A 27,857-nucleotide genomic window follows, 5' to 3' on the forward strand; every position below is an offset into this window, starting at 1 on the left:
GAAAGTGCAGAAATAGACCTCAAAATGTATTGTGTCTGTAAACCAGTAATTGGTTGGCTGCAAGGAGGTATTAACATGCAATCAAGTTTGAGCCCTTAATTTGATGATTACTGTTAAGAAAAAAGCCCGTAGTTTATCATTTTCTCTACCCGGGAGAAAAAGAGCAAGAGATTCATATGGGATGAAGATGATCGCAGGAGGAAAATGTGATTCAGATCTTACCTATATGAATTCACTTCTTGTGAATTGCATTTAATTTGTCATATGGTTTTAATGGGTTTAATTGGGTGGGCATACCATGAGTGATTTGCTGGGAAAACAAAAAGTTTGGGCTAAAATCCAAATGCACAGTGAGTGAGTAAGAGGTAGTACAATTATCCCTAGCAAATTACTACAAATAATGAACTTAAGTTAGAAGTTTTGGAGATATAACCAGGGTAGATTCTTGACAGTGTGCACCATAGTGAATGGATAGTTATCTTTACTGAAAGATTAAAGTGAACATTGTTATATTTATGAACTAGACTAGCAATTACAGAATTTTCAAGCAAGTGATTACTTGAAAAACGGGAACTGAATAAGCGCTTTTTAAAAGCAGTTTTCAGAATAACATCAAAATAATCATGTGCAACCAATAAACGTGGTCAGTGACTGTCTTCTGTAGTTGCAGTCAGGTGTCTGGGACTGGGAGAAATTACCACGACCGTCGGAGTACAATGAAGTTTTTCTCTACGTGCCTGCTGGCATGCCACCATAGACCACCCTCCCACTATGTACGTTATGACGTTGTACATTGTTTCTGACCGGACGTGGTGTGCGCGCCTGACGTCTTGGTACGTGCGGGTTCATACATGCGTGAGGAACAAATAGAGGACGACGAATAGTCCCATTTCAGAGCAGACCACTGAGTGGTGCATTTGGGTTGGTGTATGGGGAAAACATATATCACAGCAAGCTACGTTTCTCGATTATTTTGCTAAAGAAGCCTGAAAATGGCGCTGCTGTGGGTTTTCGGTGTTTTCCTGATGTTCTTGTTCAGAGCCAGTGCCCTGACAGGTAAGGTGTTTTATTTGGCTAGTACTAACAGTTATGATATCTATTTTATATTTCTGATGTGATGTTGCTAACGTATTTCAGCCAGCTATAACTACACATACCGTTGAATAAGCTTATTCTCATGACAGTGGAACGCTGACCAGACGAAATTCTCTATTTTAAGCAATCACTAGTTATCTACCGTTACCTAGTTAGCTAGCAATTTTATCACTCGACAATCATAGTCTAATGTAAACCGATATAACTTGGCCTCTCTGGACGTTAGCTCCATATCGCTGGTGAGGTAATCTGAAGAAACTGGACCATTTGTTTTTGACAAGACACCGGTCGAAATTGACACAGCCGGTTAAAATGGCCGAGGACGAGGCAGATATCTTACCCAGGTAGATAATTGGCCACCTAACGTTACAGCTTGACACGACTACGTAATTTGCATGTTTAACGTCAGTGCAAGTTGTCCTAACAGCTTGTTTTTTTTACTGCTAACATTGTTTAGGAGTTATATTGAATACACATAGCCTTTTGGTAGCTAACGTTGTGTTTTACTGCGCTAGGCTATCGATAGCTAGTTCACCGGCTAAATATTGGCGGAGACCACGTGACCCTGTGCCATTGCTGTAGCTTAGCTACCACTACCATTAATTAGCTGTAGAAATGTACAATGGGTTCTGTTGAAAACTGACTCGTACAGCAAATGGAAAGATCAATATTATTTGACGAACATCTGTAAAATCTGTTTGATACGTAGCTAGCCACTAGTTGATCGCTAGTTTAAAAATATTTAGCGAGCCATGCGCATGATTGACGTCCTCTGTGATCTAAAGTATCTGGTCGGATTGCTTGCTAGCCCGTTGATGTAAAACCGGACCAGACCAGTTTGACGGAGAAATGGCTATCTAGGTATCGCTGACCAACTAGCTACTATTTCCCCCATATTAAAACAGCTGAAATCAGTTCGGTGTTATGGAAATGTGTGCTGTTCTAATGTCTTGGCTGACTACGTTAAGAAAGAACTATGCATTTAAAACGAAAATTTCATAGCACCTCATTTATCGACATCTTTGCAACAAATAATGTATAATCTTTAGGGATTTCGCTTGAAAAACAACCAGGGTTTCATTCAGTTAACCATAGTTGTACACCATTTTAGTTCGGCTATCCTTAAATGGTTTCTAGCTAACTAACGTTACATTTATATGCGTTTATCACGTGAGCTGTCAGATGGGGTCGTGGTCTTACTCAATACAGTTTATTTTTATGGAGCTTTTAGTTATGTAAGGACAAATGTGGTGCTGACGTTTACTATGTAATGGTGACGTTGTCAATGAAATTACTACTGACGAACTTTTGTCTTTTTATTTTCACATAGGCGGAATTAATATAATCGCAAATGTGTTGGTTATTGCGGACGTGCTTTAACAGTTTGTGCGTTACGCTTTGAAGTTGACCTGCGCTGAATGCTGTCAACGTGATGAAAACTCGCCATCGAGAGATGCAAGAAGCCATGTGATTAGATTAAGCTCATTATAACCTTCCAGCATCACTAATACAGAGTGTCTCTGACAAAAAAAGCTGCAGTAACTTTCTAAACCGGGGAGCTCAAGCTGCCAGTCAGCTGGTAATTCAGACTAATTTGAAACCTCAAATGACAGTCATCGCCGGCGAACAAGATAGTTGTGCAACATCCGGGGCTTCAAAATGGCTGGGGCCCATCATGTTACTCATCCTCCCGTACGCATTAATTTATTTTGCTGCCGTCGATTATACTGTAGATTTAATAAATGTGGCGTCGTCAGTGATTTTGGAAATATGAATTGATGTGTATAGTCTTACTGAACGTTGGCGGTTATGTGTACACCTGGTCACGGAAAATGAGAAGAATCTACTTGTGAGATCTTTCTCTAAGGTTTGTTTTTGCTTCGATGTAACGTTAGTGGGATGGATGTTTACATCCCTGCTTTGGGACTTAGATGATTGCGACGCTTCCAGTTAATCCATTTGTAAGCTGCTTCTCTCGATTAAATGGGGAAAAAATGGTTGTGTCACAACCGACGAAAGAGAGGACTTTTAGTGTAATTAAAATGAACCTCGCTCAGCACGTACTCCTGACTCAGTCAATGGAAAATTAGCTTGCAGAGGAAGATGAGCTAAGAACGTTGAACAGGAGTTTTCCCCAGCAAAACATCTTCCCGCTGTCATGATGAAGCTCATCCGGCTAATTTAATGCTGTTTGCCTTGACAGGGGTTTCTAGAACAGCAATGGAAAATAATTGGTCTCATCTTTCAGGCTGTACGGTTTTGTGAGACATCGTACCCGGGATGTGTGGTTGGTTTTCACAGCCCTACATACACGTTTAATGTGCCCTTATTACGCAGTGACAGAGATGGGACTTCATACTCATACTGTCAACAAAAATGCCTTCAAGGAGTGTCCCCCCCAGGCAGGACTACTGGCAGCCCCGAGGAGTAAAATTAGATTTCCCTCGAGTTCAGTCATTGGCTGTGACCTAACTTCGGTCTCAGAATTGGGTTATAGATAGCATCCGGGCTGCTGTCTATTTCTCCCGTTTAACGAGGTCGGGAAGAGTACAGCATTGGCGGATGTGATGCACAGTCACTGTGGTGGAGTCGCGCGGACAACCGCTGCAGGGTTACAGACGTGTTCCATTCGTTCGTTAAATAAATCTCTGGTTCGTTAAATAAATCTCGTCCAATTTATTTTAGGACAGCTACTTGTCAGGAACTACGCAATGCAGAAATGTATTTTGTTCAATCAAACACAATATTCCCTAGTATTTAGAAGTATAAATTTATTTATTTATTTGAAAATTGTTTTAAAGTCTAAGAACATAATAGGTATTTGATCAATTCCCCAGTTTTTTTTTTCCTTTGGATGCTTTTCCACGAAGACGCCAGTGTAAATTCACTTTGTTTACAGTATATGCATTTTCTTGGCTGTGATTCAACACTTGCCAGAGTTTCCTAAGGGTACACTTTTAGCACCCGTGGAGCAGCAGGTTTGCATTTTGAGTGCCACCTTTGCTCATCTATGACTATTCTTTATTAGTTTTCAGTTTTATTTCGGTTTTTATTGTTCATGTAAAACACTGCGGTAGTTTACTGTTTGAAGGTGCAGTTCAAATAAAGTTTAATTATTGATCATCCTTTGGATGAAAAGGGTATAACTGGTCTCTGGCGTGCCAAGAACAGTGATTTATGTTGAAATCCCTTAAAACTAAGCTGAACATTAAATTTCTGCCATTTCATTTAAAATTGGAACGAGCCAAAAAAAAATTAATATTTGGCAAATTAGCAATGCAGTGTAAGCACATCCTTGTAATGGCTGGCTAGACATTCTCGTGAAGGAAAACAGAGGTACAAAAGTCAATGTAGTTTTTAAAAGTTATTTTTTTAAAAGAAGCCTTGGCTTACAGTGTCGGAATCCAGGTTTTTGACTAAGCTCTCCTCTGCCAATGTTATGTTCGATTTTGCACCACCGTTCATATAATCAAGTCAATTTTTAATTGTATTTCATTCAGAGGGGCTGTCGGACACACAATTGTTCTTTTTGGGGGGCTCGTTGTAAGCTTTCCTTCAGGGTTTTACTGAAATGCAGCTAAAGCAAGGCTTGTTTTAAATGGCAGCTGCCATTAGCACGAAAATACAGTTTGTTGCAAACTCACGACAAGCGGACGGGTATGTCATTCAGTGGAGTTTGTCCCTAATGATTATCCAAATGAACTTTTACGTGGGGTCAATCCGCTGGCAACATTTGCAACAACAGAGCTGACCGTTTCTGTCGTCCGAAGAGTTTAGGCCCAAGTGGACCGATAGCAATGAGTTTAGTTAAGCCACAATTATAATTTTGCGGGACTAATTATTATTTGATGAAATGTGATCTGTTTTTTGACTTTCAGAATTTAACATAACTTCGGCTTAGTTTCGTGTGAAGTCAATTTTTAGTAACCTTATGAGTGGCAGGTTCATTGCGAGAAGACCCCTTGGATGTCTTCCTTTGAATGTAAATATATAAATATAGCTGACCAACTCCGTTCTCTTAAAGCTGTTACCTGACTACTGTAGCTGGCTTTTGCACGTTTAAATTAGAATGTGTTCTTTCACAGTGGAATTGGGCTAAGCTGTCCAACTTGCATTCAGGTCAAATGTGAAGGGGAATGGAAAAAAATCTTTTCTAAATAGGGGTCGGGCGGGGGTGGGGGCCAGGGGGGGGTTTGGCCAACAGCTGCGGTGCATAATTTTTTCTAACTGTTAGTTAAAAACAAAAAGAAAAGACTACATTAAGAACACAGCACTGCTGTTTAATCCATGCACTGGCTCCCTTCTTGTGCAGCTGAGGGAGAGAGCTGTGTTTCATAGCAACGGGCGTGAAGGTGACCTTTGGCAACGGCCAGTCCCGGCGAAAGGTCACATGGTGTCTAGGGCTCGCGGCGGTGTAGCCTCACGCTAGCGGAAAGGCTGGCTGCTCCCGGTCCACGTGCTGCCGCGGAGCGAGATCGATCCCTGTCCCAGTCCCGAATGCTGTAATCCCCGGGTTCGGGAGGCCTCTGTGAGCTCGCTTCCCCCTCCGCCCGCGCCTCCTGCCGTCTACAATCGGCCGCATTGTTCCGGACAAGGGGGAAAACTCACGGGCCTGCCCGAACCACCCTCTGGAGCCGGAACAATGTCTGTCGTTCTGCACACTTTCTTTTTAATTCTTTGGAATTTAGATCTGAGGCGGATTGTTGGATTGTTCGCGCAGTTTATTCCTCAGATTTATGTGTATGTCAGCGGCCTTGCACGTTGAGGTTCCACCCCAGGTTCCGTTCTCAGTGTATTGTCTTAAGATTGAGTGTGGAATTTCAATGAAACGGCCCGACGGGAGGGGGGGGGGGGACTTGCACTGCACTGCCCATACTGCACCATGAGAAACCACATTCCTCTGAGTGTTGTAACCCTTTAAAATGTAAGTTCACAAATATGTGATTAGAATGTTCATGACTGAGCATTCTAACGCTGATGTAACAATCACTACTGGCGATAGAAAGCAATGCAGTTCTAGAACACAAACTTGGAATTTTGAGGGACAAAAAAAAACATACTCTCCAAAAGGGTTAAACTGGGCAGGATCTCTTGGTAACTACATTAGACAGAGGAATATCTAGGCCCTGGAGAAGAGAGCCTGGGATATTATCACACCAGGTGGGTGTAAATTCACAGGTTGGGTGTGAATAAATGTTCATTTACCTGACCGGGCGACAAAGGTTGTGAAATGGAGGTACATGAAGACAAAATGGATCCCTTCAATACAGGTGGATAAGCCCACTGTTGCATTTGCTCTGATTTGGTTGTTCACATTACGCATCTACATGGCTTGTTTATTCTCAGTTGAAAGTATGTTCTAAAACACAGGTGTCAAACTCCATTCCTGGAGGTCTGTGTTGTGTGCTGGTTTTCGGGCGTGTTCTCTGCACCGGTGGTTCATTTAGCCAAGTCACTAATTGGCTAAAGAATCCATGACGCCTTGTTCTCAAGGCTTTCATTGACTGCCGATTCACCTGAGACCACAAAACCCGCAGATGTTGTGGCCCCTGTGGGAATTTAGTTTGACACCCTTGTTCTAAAACATCCATTTTAACTTGTCTCTTGTCTTGATATGTTTTCATGTTCCGCTTTCTCATTCTTTCTGTCATGGATTTGACTATCATCCTCAGTTTTTAGGAAAAGGAAGTAATTTAGCATTTTAGCTCACTTGGAGCATTCAGTGTGTTAGCTGTGAACTTTGAGTGATACTTAAATCCATGGCCCTTTTCTGATTTATGCCTTTTGCCTGTTTTCTCATTCTCTAATAACCTTTCTTTTTCTTTTTTCATTTCTTTTTGCCTGCCTTTGCATTGGCCATTAAACACCACCATCTTCATCATCGTCCGTCCACCCACATGACGACTAACCAATCATCTCATTCGCTCAAACCAAATCGCAAAAAAAACACTCGTGGCCCAACTCCCCAAATAAACGTGGCCCCCGCCAACCTTTCAGCGGGATTCATCAAATCCCCCCTGTCCCAGATGAAGCTGGTAGAGGACAGTGCGGAGCTGCACTGTGAGGTCACAGGCGACCCCATCCCCGAGGTGCAGTGGTGGTACATTGAGGGGGAGGAGCCTAACGAGACCTTCACGCACCTCTTTGACGGGGCGTGGGGGGACCGGGTGCGGATCAACGCCACGTACGTCCACCACGCCACCAGCGCCCTCCGCGTCTCCGAGCTCGCGCCCAGCGACACGGGCACCTACGAGTGCCGGGCCTCCAACGACCCGGACCGCAACGACCTCCGGAGGACCCCCAAAGTCAAGTGGATCCGCTCGCAGGCCAACGTTATCGTTTTCGAGTGTGAGTGGTGGTCCCCCAGACCACCAAAAGAGGGTCTCTCTTCAAAATGGAAGGCGCGCTTCTGTCAGACCTCCCCCCCCCCCCCGTTTGAACCCCCAAACCTTTCCAGTCTCACCCAGAGCTGCCCCCCCCCCCCCACAGCCCCTGTTACGCTGGCATGTTTAAGCAGTATTTGTAGGCTGGGCAGCAGGAATGGTTCCTCTGTGGTTTTTGATATGCACCTGATCAGGGGACTACTTCCCACCTGTTCTGTATTTTTATTTTTTTATTTTTTTATTTTTTTGGCTGGGCACCTCGGTCTCTGTAGGACCTCCCTGCATAAATAAAGGAAAGAAATTAAATAATTAAAAATAATTTCTTTGTTTAACAACTGCAGAGGAAACTGCATATTTTTCTTGTTTTTTAGTTTATTCCCGGTGCTGTTCCTGTATAGAGCTTCCCTGGAATCTAGTAGATGTGTCCATTTCTGTTGCTGCTTCGTCACCTTCTAGGATGCCCCCTCCCCCCTCCCCCAAATCTGATGCCTATTTATGGCCTTATCAGGGTCCAGTGCAGGGCCAGGGACTTCCTGCAATATCTTGGGGTGAAAAGTCAAAAGGAGAACGTTTTATTGAGTGATATTGATCATATGGCATGAAATTTGCACAGAGAGCGGCAACATTCTTTGTTTAAGAAGTGTGTCATTAAACTGTCATGTTCTCTTTTTTTAAAAAAGGGGGGGGGAAAGGTGGTCTAACTTGTGTCCGCTGTGAGTGCATTGCTTGTATATGATATAGAGACATTTTGATAGATGGACATGACAGCAGGCAATGATGTGGTTGGCATTTGTAGACTTTAGACTTCACTGCTGTTTGGTGTGCTGTACCTAGATTTTGCTGCTATTTTGAAGCAGTTTTTCTCTGAAGTTAGCCGCCCCTTAGTCCAGTTAACCACTGCAGAGCCGTTAACCATTTTCTGATTTGCGGCACAGTCTTCCGTCACCCATTTTGTCCGCTGAAGTGTACCGTTTGACCCTTAAAATGGCGTGAGATTTGTCGCAAGATGGCTGACGTTTTTTAACTCCTCCTCTGGCCTAACAAACCAGATCAAAGCTGCCCGTTGGATGTTAGCAGGCTACTGCTTCTGCTTGTAGTCCTCACGATCCGCTCTTAGCGTAGCCTCCCTCTGTAATTCCCACACGCTTCCCGGTTATTCCTGGATCAATCCGCTCTTAGCGTAGCCTCCATCTGTAATTCCCACACGCTTCCCGGTTATTCCTGGATCAATCCGCTCTTAGCGTAGCCTCCCTCTAATTCCCACACGCTTCCCGATTATTCCTGGATCAATCCGCTCTTAGCGTAGCCTCCCTCTGTAATTCCCACACACTTCCCGGTTATTCCTGGATCAATCCAGTCTTAGCGTAGCCTCCCTCTGTAATTCCCACACGCTTCCCGGTTATTCCTGGATCAATCCGCTCTTAGCGTAGCCTCCCTCTGTAATTCCCACACGCTTCCCGGTTATTCCTGGATCAATCCGCTCTTAGCGTAGCCTCCATATGTAATTCCCACACGCTTCCCGGTTATTCCTGGATCAATCCGCTCTTAGCGTAGCCTCCCTCTGTAATTCCCACACGCTTCCCGGTTATTCCTGGATCAATCCGCTCTTAGCGTAGCCTCCCTCTGTAATTCCGCCTTCCCGGTTTTCCTGGATCATCCGCTCTTAGCGTAGCCTCCTCTGTAATTCCCTAACGCTTCCCGGTATTTCCTGGATCAATCGTCATTAGCGTAGCCTCCCTCTGTAATTCCCACACGCTTCCCGGTTATTCCTGGATCAATCCGCTCTTAGCGTAGCCTCCCTCTCTAATTCCCACACGCTTCCCGGTTTATTCCTGGATCCTCTCCAGGAGCCTCTGAACCTTTCCTCAGTCACACCTTTTGGTCTCTGTCCAGAACTGATGAAACTCTTCTGCACTTGTTTTTTTCTACTCTCAGCTTGTAATTTTTTGCTAGATTGGTGGTTTTGACTTTAATGTGTCTCGGCACTAGAAATGTGTATACGGAGACACATCGATATATACACACACACGCACACACGCACACAAATTGTATACAAAACGTGTATTGAAGAAGTGAACTAGATAGGAAAATGATCTTGCCTTCTGTAAAAAGTTTTACGGAGGCAGTAACTGTGAAAAGTATAATTGCAATCTGTGAATGGTCTTCTTGCCAAAGTTGAAAGGTAGGCTACACACAGCTGTGTTGAGGCAGTTACAGGGGTTGAATTTTTGTGTTGGTGGAACATTAGCGTTTGGACATTTATCCTTGTATCTTTTGGGGGGTACAATTTGTCAGGTTAAAAAAAAAAAAAAAAAAAAGATCCAGAGCACAGATGTTTCCATTTAATGGTCTTCTTTTAAAAATAGTTAAAAAAAAAAAAAAATTGTTTTCTTGACGGTAAGTCAAAACATTTCACACAGAAAGTAAGGTAAGGGGGAAAACTAAACGAACAGCCGCTGACCTGCCTGCTGTGTTTTTTCTGTGTGCATGTTTTGACTGCTTCCTCTCGTGTTGTGTCAACACAGACCCTTTGATCTTGATCAGCCCTCCCGAGGTGAACAATGTGACCTCAGCGGTTCTCACCTGCAACCTCACCAATCCGCTGTCGGCCGTCAAAGGTCACTACTGGGCCAAAAACGGGAAGGTGATCGAGGCGACCAAGGTGGACACTTCGGAGACATACACCGAGTACAAGTATGTGCACCAGCTGTCGTTTATTTTTGAACAAATTAACTTGTTTGGGGAAAACCCATCCCCTCTATGCTGTATCTTTGTGGAATTTGAATCCATTTGTGAAATGGGGGGGCGGGGGGGTTCTATATTATACTCTGTATGGTTATGAGCTTGAAGCAAGAAGATAACGTTCAATGTAAGGACTGATTTTAATACTTTCCAAGGCTTACAATGTGCTCCATGCCAGAGCATAGAGGTTAGGTGGTGTCTTGCTCAGGCACTTGCTGCCCAGGTGGTTGAACGCACCCTCGACTCGACATCGGTCTTCTCTGAGCTATACGCCTTCTAATACTGTGTCCTTTAATGTGGTTGTGCTAAGAATACTGTCTTTTTAGAGATTAAAATGAATAGAAATAAATAAAACGGCGGTTTCTCCTGAAGAATTGTACTTTTGAACTCGCAGTACTTCCAGATACGGCGCGGGGACCAACGAGCCGACGGTGGCGTGATATTTGGCGTGACGAGCCAGCGCCCCTCTCTCCTGCGCTCACGCCGTCCCCATCCCGCCTGGCTATCCCGCGCGCGCCGGCGGCGCGGTGCGTGTAGCTCCTCGGCGGGCCTGGCTTAGCCCGCTAGCCTCCCTTTCGACTCTGGCCTCCATTCCTCAAGGAGAATGGCGGCGGAGCGCCCCCCCCCCCCCCCCCCCGGGGCTGATGGCGAGTGCGCCATTGTGTTGCGACGGCGGGGGAAGCCGCCCCGCTTCGTTTCGCCTGCGTGCGGTCGGTCGTTTTATTTCACCCCCGAATCCGTCAGCAGGAAGGCCTTCTCTGCCCCGCCTCCCCCGTAAAACATCTGAGGCTTATTGTGCTGTGAAGTCACTGGCAGGACGCCTTTGATTGGTCGGAAGCGTTCGAAGGAATTTAAAGGAAACCGATTGTCCAGGGCGACCCATTCAAGTTTGAAGCGTTAATTACTCTTGTTTGGTAACGACGATTGTTGTTTTGCTTTAGCATGCCGAAGATTGACAGCCACTCTGGAGGAGAGTACAGCTGTGTCTTTCTCTGCACTCCAGAGGTCAGCAACAAGATTTTGGTGAAAAGTAAGTATTCCGTTCGCAAAATATTCCCGTTACAGCCGCGAATCGGGCGAGCGTGTCCGATAAGGGTCGCCCGGCGCGCTAGGTGCTTGGACAAGTGCTTTCGGCTCGACCGAAGCTTTGTGCGTCTGTGCGCCAAACAAATATTTGCGTGTGCGATCTTATCGGAGCAGCACCTCGATCGCCCTCGACATTCCTTGCGGTATCAGAACCGCGATGTGCTACACACTTCCGTGAATTCACGGTTTTTTTGTTCAAGCTCGAAGCGGTGGGGTGCGGTCGGGGTGGGGGTGTCGGGCGGGGGGGGGGGGGGGGGGTTCAGTGCCAGTCTTTGTGCAGTCTGTCTGAAGCATCCGGCGAGTAACAAATAGGGTATATTTTTGTGCCCCCCCCCCCAGCTCCCCTCCACGTCGCCGCGTACAAGCACTCTGAGCACGGCAACGAGAACGACAAGGGCGCGCTGGTGTGCGTGAGCCACAGCTACCCGCTGCCCACCGACTGGAAGTGGTACGCCGTCCGCGGGGAGAACGGGGAGAAAAAGGTACGCCGCCTACCCCCCCGAATCCGCCAAAAAAAAAAACCTTTTCCAGGCCGAATCGAAAACCACACAACCCCTTTCATTACATTACAGACATACAGACAGACGTTACAGACGTTTAGCCAGACGCTCCTATCCAGAGCGACTTGCACAACTCCGTCATAGCGTTTTCATTGCCATCCATTTATACAGCTGGATATAGATACTGAAGCAATGCAGGTTAAGTACCTCGCTCAAAGGTAAAACGGCAGTGTCCTACCCGGGAATCAAACCTGTGACCTTTAGGTTGCAAGACCAGCTCCTTATCCATTGTATTATTGGCCAAACCCACCAAGCAACCTTTCCTGGCCAAATCAGCCAGCCACAGCACGCTCCTGTTCCCTAAGTTTCTCAATGCGAAATAAAGCCACATTCATGACCCTCATTACCTAATCACACCATTCACAATTCAGGCCCTTTGGTAGTTATAAAAAGAGAAAGCAGATATTTTTAAGGTACCCTGCTTTGTCATTATGAATGGTGCCCATTAAAAAAAAAAAAAAAAAAATCCTTTATATTATTGATATACTCAGTACCTGGCTAATGGGGGAAATTACTGAGTTTTGTTTCGTGCAGTTCATTTCATCCATTTTCTTTCGTTTTTCTGTCCTCCCCCCCCTCTTGAGAACACGAGCCATTGTGTGCTTTACGGAATAACTGTAACGCGGCTGCTTTTATGGCTCCCTACCTGAAATGAGGTCTCTCTTACCGCTGGCACAGGCTGGAAGCTACGCACTCTGTGTTTGCACAGTTTGTACAGCCCTGTGTACCCATCGTGCGTAGGGTTCCTGCGTGGGTTTGTGTTGAACTGTCCAAACTGTCGCTCCGCTTAGCGGTCCTGCTACGCGCCAGAGTGTAGCACTAGAGTGTAATGACGGACGTCTGGATTAAATGTAGGGGAAATGGAATGTGATTTGATTGGATTAAAAAAATTAAACAAAAACGCCCGGGCCTCTTATGAGGGGGGGGGGATGAGGTTATCATCACGGGTAAAAGCCGTGCGTTTCACGCTCTTATGCTTCCCTCCCCCCCCCCGCCGCCTCCCCCCCCCAGCCATCGAACGGACGGACTACGACATCAAGAGCACGCCCAACAAGACCACGCTGTACATCTACAACCTGGACATCCAGCAGGACATGGGCGACTACGTGTGCTACGGCGAGGGCGAGATGGGCTGGGCCACGGACCAGATCCACCTGCGCGTGCGCAGCCGCCTGGCCGCCCTCTGGCCCTTCCTGGGCATCGTGGCCGAGGTCATCGTCCTCATCACCATCATCTTCATCTACGAGAAGAGGAGAAAGCCGGACGACATTACCGACGGTACGCGTCGCGGTCCCGGGTTGCTCTGATTGGTTGTTTGTTTTTTTTGTTTTTTTTTATGAATTTGGGGGGGAATTGCAAGTGGAGTCATTGGACATGGATGAACGAAACATGGATTGTTCATGTAATGTGCAAGCACTTTTATACAAATTTGCTGATTGGGCTATGTTAATTTATACTACCCTCTAGTGGTAGAAGCTGTGCATTGCACTGCCCTTTGACTCAGATCGTCTCTTGGAGGAATGCCTCTGAATTATTGCGGACTATACCGTTTCATGGTGCCTTTCTTCCAGTATTAAGGATTTGAATAGTAACTTAATTGTTTTGCACTGAAGTACATCGTTTCTTGTCTGTTTTTCGTTCTCACCTTTTTCAGTCTCTCTATAACGTTTTACTTCTAGTTCTGTTCCGCTAGGCCAGTTTTTTTTATTATTTACATTTTTATTTCCTTGTTTGCTGCTGCTTTTATTACGTTATGGTAAGTGACCAAAACACTTGCATGACCCAGACTGAAGTGGTTTATCTGAGATAACGTGGCGGAGCTGTCCGAGCCTGAATGCACTGCTTTCACAGAACAGCCACTCACAGAGAATGCCAAATGCGTGACTCTTTCACTGGTTTTACTGGCCCCAACGTCAATTTACAATAACGGCCCAGTTAATGGATTCCAGTTCATGCATTCCTGATACTGTGACAAATCTTCTCCTCTAGCTAATGTGATTTTTTTTTTAATCCATCACCAGTGAAAGGGTTGATTTCACATCTGACATAGGTTGATCACGTTCAATTAAGTAGAACGTCAATGCATTTTTCATTTTTGTTTGTTTTATATATATACACATATATATGTATATATTTTTATATTAACCGAGTCATCGTGCATGCGAAGCTGCATCTTGAGAGAGTGAACTTGCATGAGAAGTCATTTTGACTGTGGAGTCACTGGGATGTCATGGGTCCTATCTGTCACTCGGGGTGGAGCATCTGTGGGCAGGTTCACGTGCGTTACAGATCTTGTCTCGGCGATCACATCGAAGCTCTTTGCTCACGTTTGTCCCTCACGCCAGAGCGTATTTATTTAACTCTTTGTGGACCGCAGCGTTGTGCTCATACTGTCATGGCAAGGTTAACTGCATGATCTTTCATCATCCTCTTAATGAGATTAAGGGGTTCAGATTCATTACTGTGTTTTCACATTAAAAAAATCTTATTTTTGAATTCTGAAGGGTATGGAGAGAAAAAAAAGTGGTGTGATAAGATTATTATAATTTAATAAGTGCTAATTTTTCCAGTATGAGTTCAGACATATCTACAACAATTTGCGCTGATGATAGGGAAGAATTTGGCATGTATTCCTACAGTATATGCGCTTCATAGGTATACAGCCCTCAGTTGAGTCTCCAGGAACCTTGTGCTTCTAGGCCAGCGATTGGTTCCTCCATCAAATTACCAATGCGCCCCATTTTCCAAGGCTTGTGCTTGAGTTCGCGGCTGCTTTGGTAGAGTTCACTGTTCCATACACTGCACTGGTTCAACTTCGTCTTCTTCTTCCTGTTTTCTTGGTTCCGTGCGGCTGCCAATCAGATGACGACTCAGGCTCCGCCCCACTGTGAGTAAACGTTTCCTGTCGTTTTCCACTTGTTGACCGATTCAGCGTTTTCGACGTGTACGGTCTGATCGAAATGTCCTCCTCTCTGCAGGAAGAGCAACTCCTCCACCAACCACAAAGAGAAAAACGTGCGACAGAGGAACTCCAATTAAGAGGATGAAGGAGGTGGGTGTGCCCCGGTCGCGTAGTGGACGGGTCTGTGAGCTGTGCTGCAGTTTCTACCGTGTAATTATAGTACAACTGCTGTCAGTAGGCAGGAAAAGCTACATGCAAAGATGTAATGACTCAGAAGTCCACCTAAGAAATCCGCCCCGTTCTTCCTGTTTGCTGTGAGCCAATCAGACTGACTGACTGACAGTCAGAGCCTACCGTTAGCTGCCGTGAGACCTGAGGTTGAATGTAGAGAAACGTTAGCCGGCTCAGACCAGAACTGATGATGTCACAGAGCCGCAGTGGGCGGACTGGCTCCATGCAAATAAGCGGTCACGCTTTAACCAATCGGCGCGCTCGTTAAATACTGAGGGAATACTGATGGAGTTCAGTGAGAGAGAGAGAGAACCAGCCTCCCCAGACAATGTTCTTGTACCACATTTACCACATATACTAGTGTGCCAGGCTGAAAACTCTGTTTTAATACATTTTAACGTGCAAAGACAAATATGGTGGTATGGTGGTATTGACCAGCCTAGTGCCTAGAGCTTAATGGCCATTCTTTAATTTTGTTTTATGTTAATTTTTTGTTGCTTGCTACATTTCAGTGGTTGGAAATGGTTCAGTGGTTGGAGTAGGGTGTGTTCCTGTAGGGGCGGGGGTAATTCAAACTGAATATTGACTGTCCAGATGTGCAGAGAATGGCGACAACCTTTTATTTTTCTTCATCTGCTTCCTGTTTCCTTGCAGGTGTCCTGATGACTACTACACAAGACGTCCAAGTAAAGCATTGAGTTGCTGAGTAGCACGTGATCTAGTGCACCCTGCAATTTGACATCTTCTTGCTTTAGAATACGTGTCCTGAAATACAAGTTTTTTCTGTTTTGTTTTTTTTCTTCTCCCAGCCCCCCCTCTCAAATTTTTACTTTTCTCAATATTAATGTGCTTCCATGGAATGTGTTTGAACTGGAAGTCTGTGTGAATCGGCTTTGCATGATCGTCTTAGTGAAAACCTGTGCGTTCATAGTGAAGCCACTGTAGTAATTATATACAGTATATCTGTGGCAGTGGGTATATTGGTGGATTTAGACTTTTTTTTTTTTTTGTTTTGTTTGCTTCCTCTCTTGTCCTCGGCCGTTGTATATCGGTGCACTAACAGTGCCAGCCTGGGTCACCTGTGGCGGCACGGGTCCCGGGCGGGGCAAAACGAATCCTCTCCACTACGTGTATTCGTTTTTCGCCGACACAATAACTCCCTTGTGGCTGTAGAACCGGGCTGCCCAGCCCCGATCCGGTGAGGTCCGCCGTCCTGGAGGTTTTGATTTCAACCCAAAATTAGGCGCACCTGCCTCTCCTGATTCATCAGCGACGCAAGATCTCTGGCTGTTGAATGAGGTGTGTGTGGTTTTGTTATGGTTTGGAGTGTAAACCTGCAGGACGGTACATCTCCAGGAACAGGGCTGGGCAGCCCTGCTGTAGAAGTATGGACACTGAGAAACCTAACCTAACCTAACCTAACCACAGTGGCAGGATTTTCTATTGAAAGCCTTATTTAACATCACCTGATTACTCTTAATGTGGAATCTTTATTTCCCTTTATGATACTAATTATAAAGTATTTCAGAAAATACAGTGCAGCACCTACAAATTGCACACAGCAGTCTTTGTAGTGTATGTTTAACAATACTATGTTAAGTCCAGTATTGGGCACATACTCTTAACACCCTTTAATCACTGACATTTTTTTTCCATTTTATCGTTTTCTAAGTTGGTTTTCTGGTATGTTGTTTTACGGTGTAAGATGATCTCAAGTCATGTTGCCTCCGCTTCATGTCGTGTTTGTAGACGAATATCTTCGGTGTGGTAATAAATGGACCAAGTGAGGGGGGTGGGGGGGGGTGGCATCTTTTTGAAAAGTTGATTTGCAAAACAAATCATCATTTATAAATTCAGAACAGTAATACTTGCTGTATTCCAGTATGTTAATTTCCGTTTGAAGGCCTATGAAGGAACTCTTTGAACTCTCGCAGGTATTATGAAGGGGATTCGGTGAAAGCTGTCACTCACCTGTTTTTACCCCCCCTTTAACCCCCCTCCTCCACCCCCCCCCCCCCCCCTTTTTTTTTTGGGTAGGCATTTCAGAAGTCATAAGCTGCATTCACTTAGTATTGTGTCTGAATGCGTGTCATTTCTTTTCATTTTAATTTGAAACGTATGTTGAACCTTAAGACGTGAGATAAGAATAGAAATAAATCTATATAAATATATATACATAAGTTATTTTTTGCCTGACTTCACGAGCAAATAGCTTAAAACACCGCTGTAATGACTTGCACAATCTTAATAAAGTTTCTTTGATTTGATTTTGGCCTGGGTCAGATTTGTGCGCTGTGCTGTGCTGACGGTTGTCTGGTCCGCTTGCTGAGACGCTCCGTGAGCTCTTTTAAACCCCCGACCCCCCCCGGCGTCTGAAGCATCGAACCACCGAGGGGGCTCCGTTTCCACCGGCGACGAAGGATTGTGACACGGCTGTAAGTTCCCTGCTGATTGGTCGCCTCACTGGGAAGGGTGGCTGTGGTTGGAGGGAACGTAAATCCGTCTCCTGGCGCGGAGACCACTTCAGCGCCCGAGCGGTGCGGTCGAGTTGGGAAGAGTGCACTTTCTGTTTGGGTGTTTAACCAGTCAATCAGTCGGAGTTTGTCGGGGTGTTCTATCATGAAGAGGACAGTCCTACAGACTAAAGCCTCTTCCTCCTTGTCTCTAAAACACTTGGCTATGCTACATAATAAAATGCAGATTTCTTTTCCGTAACCACCTCCTTACATTACATTACATTTATTTGGCAGACGCTTTTATCCAAAGCGACGTACAAAAAGTGCATTTCATGGTCATAGACAACTGCTAAACACAGGTTCAGTAAGGTACAATACTTATTTTGTACAGCTATTTCTAGCCAAGAACACAATTCGCACAGTGAACACTATTCTGACCTAACCTCTGCAAAGCCAACTAGGCAGAAGAATAAGCTACAGTATTAGGACAAATACAAATTACCAAAGAGTAAGTCCTTGACCAGCCTCGTTTCAGAGCTGGTAACGCTACACTCTAAACTTTTCAGTGTTAAATGAACTCTTACAGAGTTGATTTCATGTACCCATGTACCCAGAGTTAAATGAACTCTGGACATTTTACTGGGTTTAAATGGCGACAGTACCGGGCAGCTTTATGAACGCCGCGAATCTTTGCTCTGCCACGGTCCGTTTGGAGCTCTCTGTCTGGAAACCGAAAAGCCCCCAAGTAATTTTCCAGAAAGACGAGTCACTCTGAGTGGCTTTAAAAAAAAAAAAAAAAAAAAAAAACGATTTTCGCTTTCAAATAGCAAACGAGCAATACACGCCCGTTTATCCCGACCCCGCGATAAGCACGTCTTATGTGCGGTAATGTCTCGTTTCTGCGCAAGCTGCCATTTGCATGAGTAAATTCTTATTCATTCTGCTAAAGGCTTGTTTTGTGCTGCCTTTCAGAAAAAAATGTTTCTGAAATTGCCTGGCCTGTTTCTAATGGAAAACAGCCATTATGATTCCCCCCCCCCCCCCCCCGCGGTAGTCTAAAAGTAGCAACAGATTTTGGGATTGTTGTGGGCTGAATCAATAATGGAAGACGTGTGGAGCCAACTCGGTTTCAAAGGGTCGTAATTCATTTATTCACCTGGCTATTTTTAGACTGCCACAACCCCAAGGTACAGATGTAGTCGCGTGTGTGTGTGTGTGAGAGAGAAGCCATTCACAAATTCTGTTTCTTGCTTGGGTCCCTACATTTTTAATGCATCTATGTATTCTATTTTTCACGCACACACACACCCACTCACACACACACACATGTATGCGTGTATAAATATATTATATATATATATGCACACATTACATTATATAATGACAGGAATTTGATGGGTTTTTTGTTTTTATAAATCATATATAAATCAAATGCATATATATCCTATTGTGCTCCTGCACCCCAATGTTATCTATGTATCTGTTTTATATATGTATTTTGGTGTTAAAGTGAGCTGAACGCTTTAAATATATTGAGAATGTGACTGAATAAACTGTAGTTAAGTGTCATATCAGGCTATAAAATAAATTTGCATCGATGCCTCTCAACTCAGCAACTGGTGTTCTACCCATATATTTACATATATAATAGTCAAGGACTTTAAATACCCTGGTGTTGACATCTCTCTCTATGCACTGAATTGCTCTGAACAACTTTCAAAACACATTTGAGCAAAACGAGGCTAATCCCACAATGATCTCACTCCCAAGTTCTTTAAAGGAGTACCATGGTGATTTTCACACTTTCTCGGTTTTATGTGCTATTTGCACAAGAGGCATTGAAGAAACACAACGAGCAAAGTATTAAATATGTCCGTTCTGTATTCTTGGAGAAATATGCGTTTTAAATTCATCGTCGTATTTTCAACCGGTTGAGAAAGTTGTCATTTTGCTACGTCATTAATACAGTAACCACTCCCATTTCCACGCCCCGTAAAGAAATCTGACAGGACACACCGTCCTGCTGTTCAGACAATTCAAATATTTGACTAACGTTAGGTTCACTTAAATTAGAGTGCCTTTAGATTATTTCTGGTTATATTCATTTAGCTAGCTAGCTAACGTTAGCTAGCTAGGAGGTTTGCTTTCATAAGGCAATGTTATCGATAACGTTAGCTTGCTAGTTTGCTTTTATGAGGACGTTATAGTTGTGCTTTTATCTTAACTTGGCTAGCTAGATATCAAAAATTATCATTAGATATAAGTCAACGTCCTTACCTTAGCTATCTACCGATACTTGATATACTAGCCCTACTAAGCTAGCTAGCTTGTGAAAATTCAGTCTCCCAAAGAGAGCGCATATCATGGGGGTAGCTATGGTAACGGGGCACGGTCTGTCAATCATAGCTAACTGACAGTTCTCATTACCACGCCCAGACGGTTCGGGTGAATTTTTATCGTGGGAAATTTAGGCTTAGAAAAATACGTTTTAAAGTACATTGAAATGACTGAAGAATAAAAAAATTATGCACATTTGTTTTGTTGTTGCCTGAAGACAACTGGGAAGTGTCACGTTCAACCACCATGGTACTCCTTTAAAGACCAGAAGCTATTTAAAATGTAAATTTTTGTCATGTAGTAATGGACTCACTGCTATGATTCCACTATTTCCAACAAACAGTTACTAGAAAAAATAAAACCACATCTGATTTTTAAAATTTATTTTAAAGGGTTGATGTCCCACATTTTAATTAGAAACTTTAGAGTGTGAGAAATGTCTGAAGGGTTAACATCTCCAAATGAGAAATATGATTTCTGGTCTTTTGGTTTTTACACACCATTGCAACCTACTGTTTCCTGGCAACAAATTGAGGAGAATCTGGTGCATCCAAGTGCCATTGGGTACAGGGTGTAATCCAATCAGGTGTTTACTGCAACGGGCCAAGTTTCATTTTGGCGATTTCATTTATGTTCTTGCAATTTGGCAAGCGTTGTGAACACATATTAACACAAAGTACAAATGGAATTTGTTTGCCCCAATTAGACCAGGCTTGATACGGTGTTACATACTATCCAATCTGCATGTAATCAGAGCTCTAGGTACAATTTAGCTAGGAAAATGGCGAGCATTGTTGGGCTGAATGGCCTGTTCTCGTCATTATGTTATTTTATGCTATGTTATGTTAATTCACACTTGCACATTTCTAAGGGATAAAATGGACCTAGGTTTACCAATAGGCTTGACAATTAATTTTAAAATTCAACATTAGTTGGTATATTTCACATCAAGTCATACGTTTAAATTTGTGGTATTGCATGCTGACAACAAAGCAAAACTTAGTCAAACATTTACCATCATGGTGACCAAAAAGCACAAAGGCAAGGCCACCGTACATTTCTTTTAGCTTTGTGATATATAACACAATTCAGTGCTTCATGGTGGAACTTCAGAAATCCTTTCCAAAACGATGATTTCCTCTTGCCTGCAGTGATCTCCTTCCTTCCTTCCTATTTCATTCCTTTTGTGTCATTTCTCCAGGCACCTCTCCATCCTAAATTAATTCAACCGTATATCTACGCTCAGTTCTTTTATTGTCTGCCGCTAATTATGTGCCATTTAAAAAGGTTCCTAATCTTTGGTGGAATGCATCTCTTCACATGGTGACACACAGCCCCCCCCCCTTTCCCCCCCACCCCCCTCTTCCTTATCCCACCCTGTGTGAAGAAAAGGATGATTGACAGGCAGCTTTGAAGTCGCTGATTTGCTCAGTCGCTGTCATTAAGACACGGACGCGACTCTCCAAGCTAACGCATCAAAGCCTTTTCTTCAGACTCTTCCAGCACAACATGTTACACAGCATCTTACATCTTCTCTCTATTCAGATCTTCATTTATTCCCACTGTATCATGCCCTGGAGTTCATACACTGCACGCACTGTTTGTTGTACTTACTACAAAACATTTTAAGTTGCACTAGTACAGAGTACAATAGTACAGAGATAAAGAATATATAATGAAGCAGAGGAAGCTTGTTTGGATACAGTTTTATAGAGAATGTAACTGTGTTTTTAGCAAAGACTCATAATATATACAAGGCTTAGAATACTTGCATTTTATTTTTTTATTCTGGATTGCCCTTAGTAAGACAAATGTATGTACTTATTTCATGTTAAACACACTTGAAGTGTTGGTAGTGCCACACACACGCACGTCACACATGCACGCACACACACGTAATCCACATTAAAAAAACACATGTTGCTGGCCTAGTGCAGCCTTCATTGGAGAAGAAAGACACGCCCATGAAACAAATAATTATAAATAAATGAATAAATAATGCCAGGCAAAAAGGTGTTCCAGATGCCTGGCGTGAAATGCACACCTTTCACCTGATAAGCTGAATACACTCAGCTGCTGCTACTGCTGGTCTCGTGTCCATTACCTGGGGTTTGGGCATTTTCCGTACGGCGCAGATGGAACGTTCGGCTTTCACCTGAGCCGGTTATCTCTCTGATGGAACCCTTTCACCGGGCCGGCACACCTGTGCTTCCGTGGAGACCGAGGCCGTCTCGAGTTCTGCCGGGGGGCCCCCGTCACCTTACGGCACCGAGAGCGAGAGAGAGAGAGAGAGAGAGCGGAAAAAGGGGCCAGACGACGATTCAAATATTTCCATAACATCCCGTCTGAGTCATCCTCACCCTCACGGAGAGAGAGACCACACACGGGGGGGCACCGGTCCAACTTCATTTTAGCTCCATTTTTTTTTTTCCTGGAACTCTGCCTTTTATGCAAATGAGCCTTGAGAATTGTGCCTTAAATGTGTCACACCAGGAAGTGGGAGTGCCAGCCAGCCAGCCAGCCAGCCGCCGCTGAGTTTTTGAGTCTGACGGCTCACCGGGCTACTCTGGCTACTAAAATCTGCCCGCATCCTTTAAAAAAAAAATAAATAAAAAAAGAAAAAGGCAGGAGTCGTCTGCCGCTCATGGTTCCCATGGTAACACCTGAGGCGGCACCGCTTTAGCTGCCTCCACATTCTGGACTGGCAGGGCCGGCCCTGTTCAGCGGGAGCCTGCAACCTTTCAATGTCATTGGCCCTGGCTGCCGTCGTCAAGGTAAGTCAAGCAGCGCATAGCGAATAGAACCGGAATCATCGCTTACGTTCCACCCGGCACCGCCTGCACATCTCAGTCAACGACTGTGACCTCACAATGGCCAAACTCCGTCTGGCTTGTCTGTCTCGCGTGTGTAATGTCAAACAGTAGGCACTCATCTTTCTCAAAGCCGTGCGTCAGTTGAGAGATATTGCATCCATTCTGGGCATAGATTGTACCCATCTCAGCTCACCGTTCACTGTAGTCCTCTCCCACCCTAGACATACTGCTTCCATGTTTTTGTGAATGGGTTAGTGATTTGCCCCTGTCAATAAAGGTCAAATGTAGAAACTAATGTAGCTGTTATAATAAGATTCCAAATCCCAAACTTACCTTTCCAAATGTACTTTTTAAAATAAATAAATAAAAATAATCATCAACCTGCTCTTTATTATGTTACATGCAGAAACTGCAAGTGCCAATGAACTGATGACAGTTTATCATTTTTAAAAGTCCGTCCCTCTCTGCATGTTAAACACGTTTAACCTCTGTTTTGCAATATATTTTCGGAGCAAGGAAGCTTAAATAAACACTTGATTTAAAAAAAAAAGAAAAAGAAACGCGCAGTAAGTCATCTATGTGACACGAATATTGATTTATGTTGTAACCGAGCATCACGTTGCCTTGGGACATATTCGATTGTTGCAATTCATGCGAGTGTACCCCAGAGGGCGCTAGTCCATCATATAAAGTTCTGATAGGCGCGCCCCTCAAGAAACTGGGGTATCTGAACTTGTGGCATTGTGAACACCTTTTGAATTGAATTGCAAATTCGTTTTAAGAAAAATTGAGAGCTTTCTTCCTACAAAATCCCATTATACGTGATTCATGTATAACTCGATTTCCACAGAGGAAATAGCTATTGGAAATAGCGCAGTAATTCTAAAAGTTCTCCATACTCAACACATACGGTGTAACTGGCTTCTATCGCATTTTAAAAGCTATTTTTAATTTGATCTGTCATGACAAGAAACTTTCTCAGTTACAGCACCAGAATATATTTTTTGTCTCTGATTTTAGTAGGCCTATTTTACCCCCCAGTATTCACACAGCCATTACATTTTAAAGAATAGAACTATCCACTGTCATCACTAAAACCGTGCCGCGTGCGCTTAACCTTGGGACACCAGAACGCCGTTCAGAAGAGCAATCTAGATTTTCTGACTAAGAACCGCATGAAAAATGAATTAAATTAAATTAAATTAAAAATCACTAAGTCACCTGTTTTTATGTTTATGGTTTCTCTCTTGTTATATGCCCCTCTCTCTATTTCCCTGTCTCTGTCTGCTGTCTCTCAAGATAATTGGGACCAGAATTTGATCTCAATGTCATGGACAAAAAAGGGGCTTCTGGCGGGTCTGCCGCGAGCAAGAAAAAGAAAGGCAGCCGCAGCCGTAGCAGCCATAGCAACGCGACTGGGACCGAGGTTAGCGGTAGCGCTGGTAGGAATAACAGCACAGGCTGTTTTGCGCTCGTTCCCGCTGCTGCTGCCGCCGCCGCCCATCTCGGTCCGGGTCCAGAGCCCGGAGCGGATAGCAGCTCTGTCATGGACGAAGCGGAAGACGGCGACGAGGAGCCCAAATTCCAGCAGCCAAGATCGCGCCGGGCCGGTGGCAGTGGCAGCAACGACGGCGGAGGTTCTGGCGGCAGTATTAGAATGAAGAATTTTACGCCAGGAGGGGGAGCCGCGTCAACAGCGAGCAAGAACTCCAACAACAATGAGCTCTGCCTCCTGAAAGGCGAGGGGTCTACACCTCCTGCTTCTGTAGGCGCCACAACATCTGCTGCTTGCCAGGGTGATGGTGTTGGACCTGGCGGCGCCGACAAAGGCGATGGAGGGGACGCAGTCACAGGAGTAGCGGCGACCGGCGTGGCTAACAGTCCAGGTGAGGGTAGCAACAGCACGGCTACCGTCACAGGCATGAAATGCAACAAAAACGGAGATTGCAGGAGGGACCCAGTCACCACGGGGAGCCTGTCTTCTATTATCTCTAAACAGGAAAGGCAGAGCGTTGGAGCGGCTGGAATCGAGGACGGGAAGAGGCGAAGCGCCTGTAATTCCACGACAGCCAGTATGGACGGATCGACCACCCCTGCCGGCTCTCTAACGCAGGGACACGGGGGCGAGACTGCGAGCATCGGCGCCACTTCGGCTGCCGCCGGTGCCTACGAGAAAAAGGACTCCAGGGTTTCGTTCTCCAACGCGCCGAGCAGGAAAGCGTCTTCTTCTGTGCATGGCGTGGGCCAGAGCCAGACCCAACAGTCCAGGAATTCGGTCACGTTTCTCAAGTCCGAGGATGGGCCACAGATCTTTCCCGATGACCTGGACCCCGGGGACAACCAGACTTTCATGCAACGGCAATTCAGTTCCATGCTACAGCCCGGAGTTAATAAATTCTCGCTGCGTATGTTTGGGAGTCAGAAGGCGGTGGAAAAGGAACAAGAGCGAGTTAAATCGGCTGGAAATTGGATTATCCACCCGTATAGTGATTTCAGGTAAGGGTTCATTTAACTGTTTTGTCAACCGCATGCAACGAACACCATTTGACCCATAGAATCAACATGTGCAGACGCTTCAGAGACTATACATTGGGAGTGTTGAGCAGGCGATCTGTCAGGCTGAGTCTGGATCATTTACGCGTTGCACTGCGTGCCCTCCTAGGTCATTTTTGTGATGTTTAGTATGCAGTAATATGTTGTGACTCCCAGGGGCATAGCAGTTGTCTGAGGATTCTTTCCATTTACGATGTGAATTCGATTATTTAGAATCCATCACAGCTGTTGACATATACATAGCCCTATATATGATACAAATGTCAGATGTTCTGTAGTCTTTATTGATTATTTATTAACCTGTTTTATGCTTGATTATGGAATCGTAACGACTTAATTCTGTATCGGCACAACACTCATTGTCTCGGGAAAAATAGCAAAATCTTAGGAATGGTTTTACCATTTCTGGATACGATATATCAGTGGCTAATTAGGCAGACAATTTATTATTAAGTTGTCAACGTGGGCCTGCAATAGTTTCAACGTTACGATTTGAGGCCTCGTGCGTAAAACAGTTCCACACTTTCGGTTTCAAATTCAACCGTCTCAGTGTAAAAACTCAGTGAAGGAAAATATATCAGAAACATAAATCACTCCGTAATTGTACGCGTACTGTAAACTAGACAATATCACGATCCATCACCAGTGTATGTGCAGCGTTTTCTCTGAGTTTCTCATGGTAGGCCAAAAGTCTACAAACCGTTGGGGCACATGTTTGGGTGAATAAAATAGGAACGTATTGTCCCTGGGCCAAACTATCTTAAGTAATGCCACTGAGGGAAAAGTATATTAGCAGTTAACTACTTTACAGATGAAGGGTGCGAGCTTAAAATAACTGCCACGCGGCTGATCGAAAACCTTTTTTTAGATCAGAAGGGACAGACATTTGATTATTGGTGCCTCATCAACACGCTCTTTATTGTAATATGCAAACAAGATGTTCTGGGCTTTCCCTGTCACGGTGCTCTTTTCATCAGTGCAGGTGCGCGTTGATGTGTTTCCCTGTAGTTGCTGTTTGCTTTTTTTTTTTTTTGGAAGCAGCCTACCTCGGTGGGCTATCGTTGGCACACACTTCCATAATGTCACCTTGAAGCGCAAACGTGCAAATAGCCTGCCAACATCGTGTTTCAGAGACGGATTTGTTCTAATAAATCTCTCAAAAATAAGTCTTGTTGCTTATAGTTCCATTTCCTTATTCGCCTTATATTGCTTTCACAGTTTTTGCACAACGCGACTGAATAGTTTTAGTTTGTATTGGCCTACTGTTTTACGACCATATATAGCTTTACGCCCAGGATAGCCTCCTCACTAGATTACTCAATGTTCATGGTAAATGGTAAATTTATATAGCGCTTTTATCCAAAGCGCTTTACAATTGATGCCTCTCATTCGCCAGAGCAGTTAGGGGTTAGGTGTCTTGCTCAAGAACACTTCGACATGCCCAGGGCGGGGTTTGAACCGGCAACCCTCCGACTGCCAGACAATCGGTCTTACCTCCTGAGCTATGTCGCCCACTGAGCTATGTCGCCACAGCTATGTCGTTCACTTTCCCCAAGTGTTTGAAAGGATATATTTTTTTGAAGCTCTAGTTTATTATTTGTTACTCTGGGTTGTATAATTAAACGCTTGCTCAACGAATGTGTGAGGACGAATGGACAGTTGAACAGATTACTCGGCTCTGCAAGCGCTGTGGTTATTATGATGTCCGTTCCTGTGTTCCTCGAGGTTATAGGGGTTGTAGGGAATCACTTCACGCCTTGCTGTTTTATAGCGGAAACATTGCCAATAATCACATCGGGCTGTCTGACAGGTCTGTTCATCCTGCATGTAAATGGTTTAATGAATGAATCTGAGTGCATTTAAAACAAACCACTACAATTTTTAGATTTTGAGTTACTATTTCTCAGCCCCCTCTATACTAAATATTATTTAACTTAATAATTAATGAGAGGGTCAGATTCACTGCTGTTTGCTCCTACTTCTACCACTACTACCACTAATAAAATACAATACAAAATAATGTATTATTATAATTTTTTTTAATTAACAACAACAACAACAACAACAACAACCTCGTAAGTAGCAACAAACCCCATACCTGCCAACAATGCACAGAGAACATTAAATTGAATACACCGAACAAAAACGTCATTATTGAAATAAAGTAAGACCATAAAATCACCCCGGTATGATTTGATGCTGTAAGACAGCGACTTTAAACCGTAATAAACATCAAACGTGGACCTTTTCTGTTTCAAAGCTACGAATGCTGTTCAGGATCGATGTATTTAAGCTAAGTTGCTGAATGGGAAAAGTTACTTGAAAATTTTATAAAACTGGAACCTTCTAGTAATTAGAGAACGCCAGTTTGTGCGGTCCCGGTTTTTGGTTGAATCAAATTTTTTTAGAAAATGTGACGGTTAGTTTGGCTTCAGCACCATAGACAGCACCCACTAGCCTACATCACAAAACACACAATTCCTTTACACCCTATACCGTATCTCTGCTATTGAGACTAACACGTTCACCAGAACCCAGTGGTCCATTTACATCTATCGTTGTTACATAGTTTAAAAATCAAATATAAGTGCATTGCTAATGTCCCATCAATAATGGAGGGCATACACGTGGCTTAATGTACTTGTGCCTCTGGCATCGCCGGAGTTCGAGTAGATATATCGGGTTTCTGATTATTTGTC

At 44.2% G+C, this 27,857-nt stretch overlaps 2 protein-coding genes and 1 long non-coding RNA gene across 3 annotated transcripts in view; all 3 read left to right on the forward strand.

Moving 5' to 3' along the window:
- The first annotated feature begins 858 nt into the window (after positions 1 to 858).
- bsg (basigin) lies at positions 859 to 17,266 on the forward strand. The gene is made up of 9 exons (XM_064330247.1): positions 859 to 1,056; positions 7,093 to 7,443; positions 10,004 to 10,172; positions 11,162 to 11,250; positions 11,646 to 11,792; positions 12,878 to 13,144; positions 14,729 to 14,753; positions 14,845 to 14,918; positions 15,654 to 17,266. The coding sequence occupies exons 1-8, from the start codon at positions 993 to 995 to the stop codon at positions 14,903 to 14,905; spliced, it is 1,173 nt and encodes a 390-aa protein (XP_064186317.1). The 5' UTR covers positions 859 to 992; the 3' UTR covers positions 14,906 to 14,918; positions 15,654 to 17,266.
- On the forward strand, positions 1,063 to 6,125 carry LOC135252312 (uncharacterized). The gene is made up of 2 exons (XR_010329391.1): positions 1,063 to 3,895; positions 3,995 to 6,125. It is a non-coding gene; the product is annotated as an uncharacterized LOC135252312 (long non-coding RNA).
- A 6,616-nt stretch (positions 17,267 to 23,882) lies between the features above and the next one.
- The window catches only part of hcn2b (hyperpolarization activated cyclic nucleotide-gated potassium channel 2b), a 51,085-nt gene continuing 47,110 nt past the window's right edge, over positions 23,883 to 27,857 (forward strand). Inside the window, exon 1 of the mRNA XM_064330243.1 lies at positions 23,883 to 25,101. Coding sequence (XP_064186313.1) covers positions 23,936 to 25,101 — 1,166 coding nt within the window. The 5' untranslated portion in view covers positions 23,883 to 23,935. The remainder of the gene's footprint in view (positions 25,102 to 27,857) is intronic.

This window comes from Anguilla rostrata, chromosome 4 (genome assembly GCF_018555375.3).
Source record: "Anguilla rostrata isolate EN2019 chromosome 4, ASM1855537v3, whole genome shotgun sequence".
Lineage (NCBI taxonomy): Eukaryota > Metazoa > Chordata > Actinopteri > Anguilliformes > Anguillidae > Anguilla > Anguilla rostrata.

What these genes read in the sequence shown, in the direction of transcription:
- bsg (XM_064330247.1), top strand. Translation starts at nt 993, where the DNA reads ATGGCGCTGCTGTGGGTTTTCGGTGTTTTCCTGATGTTCTTGTTCAGA. An exon ending in GAACGGGGAGAAAAAGGTAC is followed by an intron (nt 11,793 to 12,877) that starts GCCGCCTACCCC and finishes TCCCCCCCCCAG; the next exon opens with CCATCGAACGGACGGACTAC. An exon ending in GACTCAGGCTCCGCCCCACT is followed by an intron (nt 14,754 to 14,844) that starts GTGAGTAAACGT and finishes TCCTCTCTGCAG; the next exon opens with GAAGAGCAACTCCTCCACCA.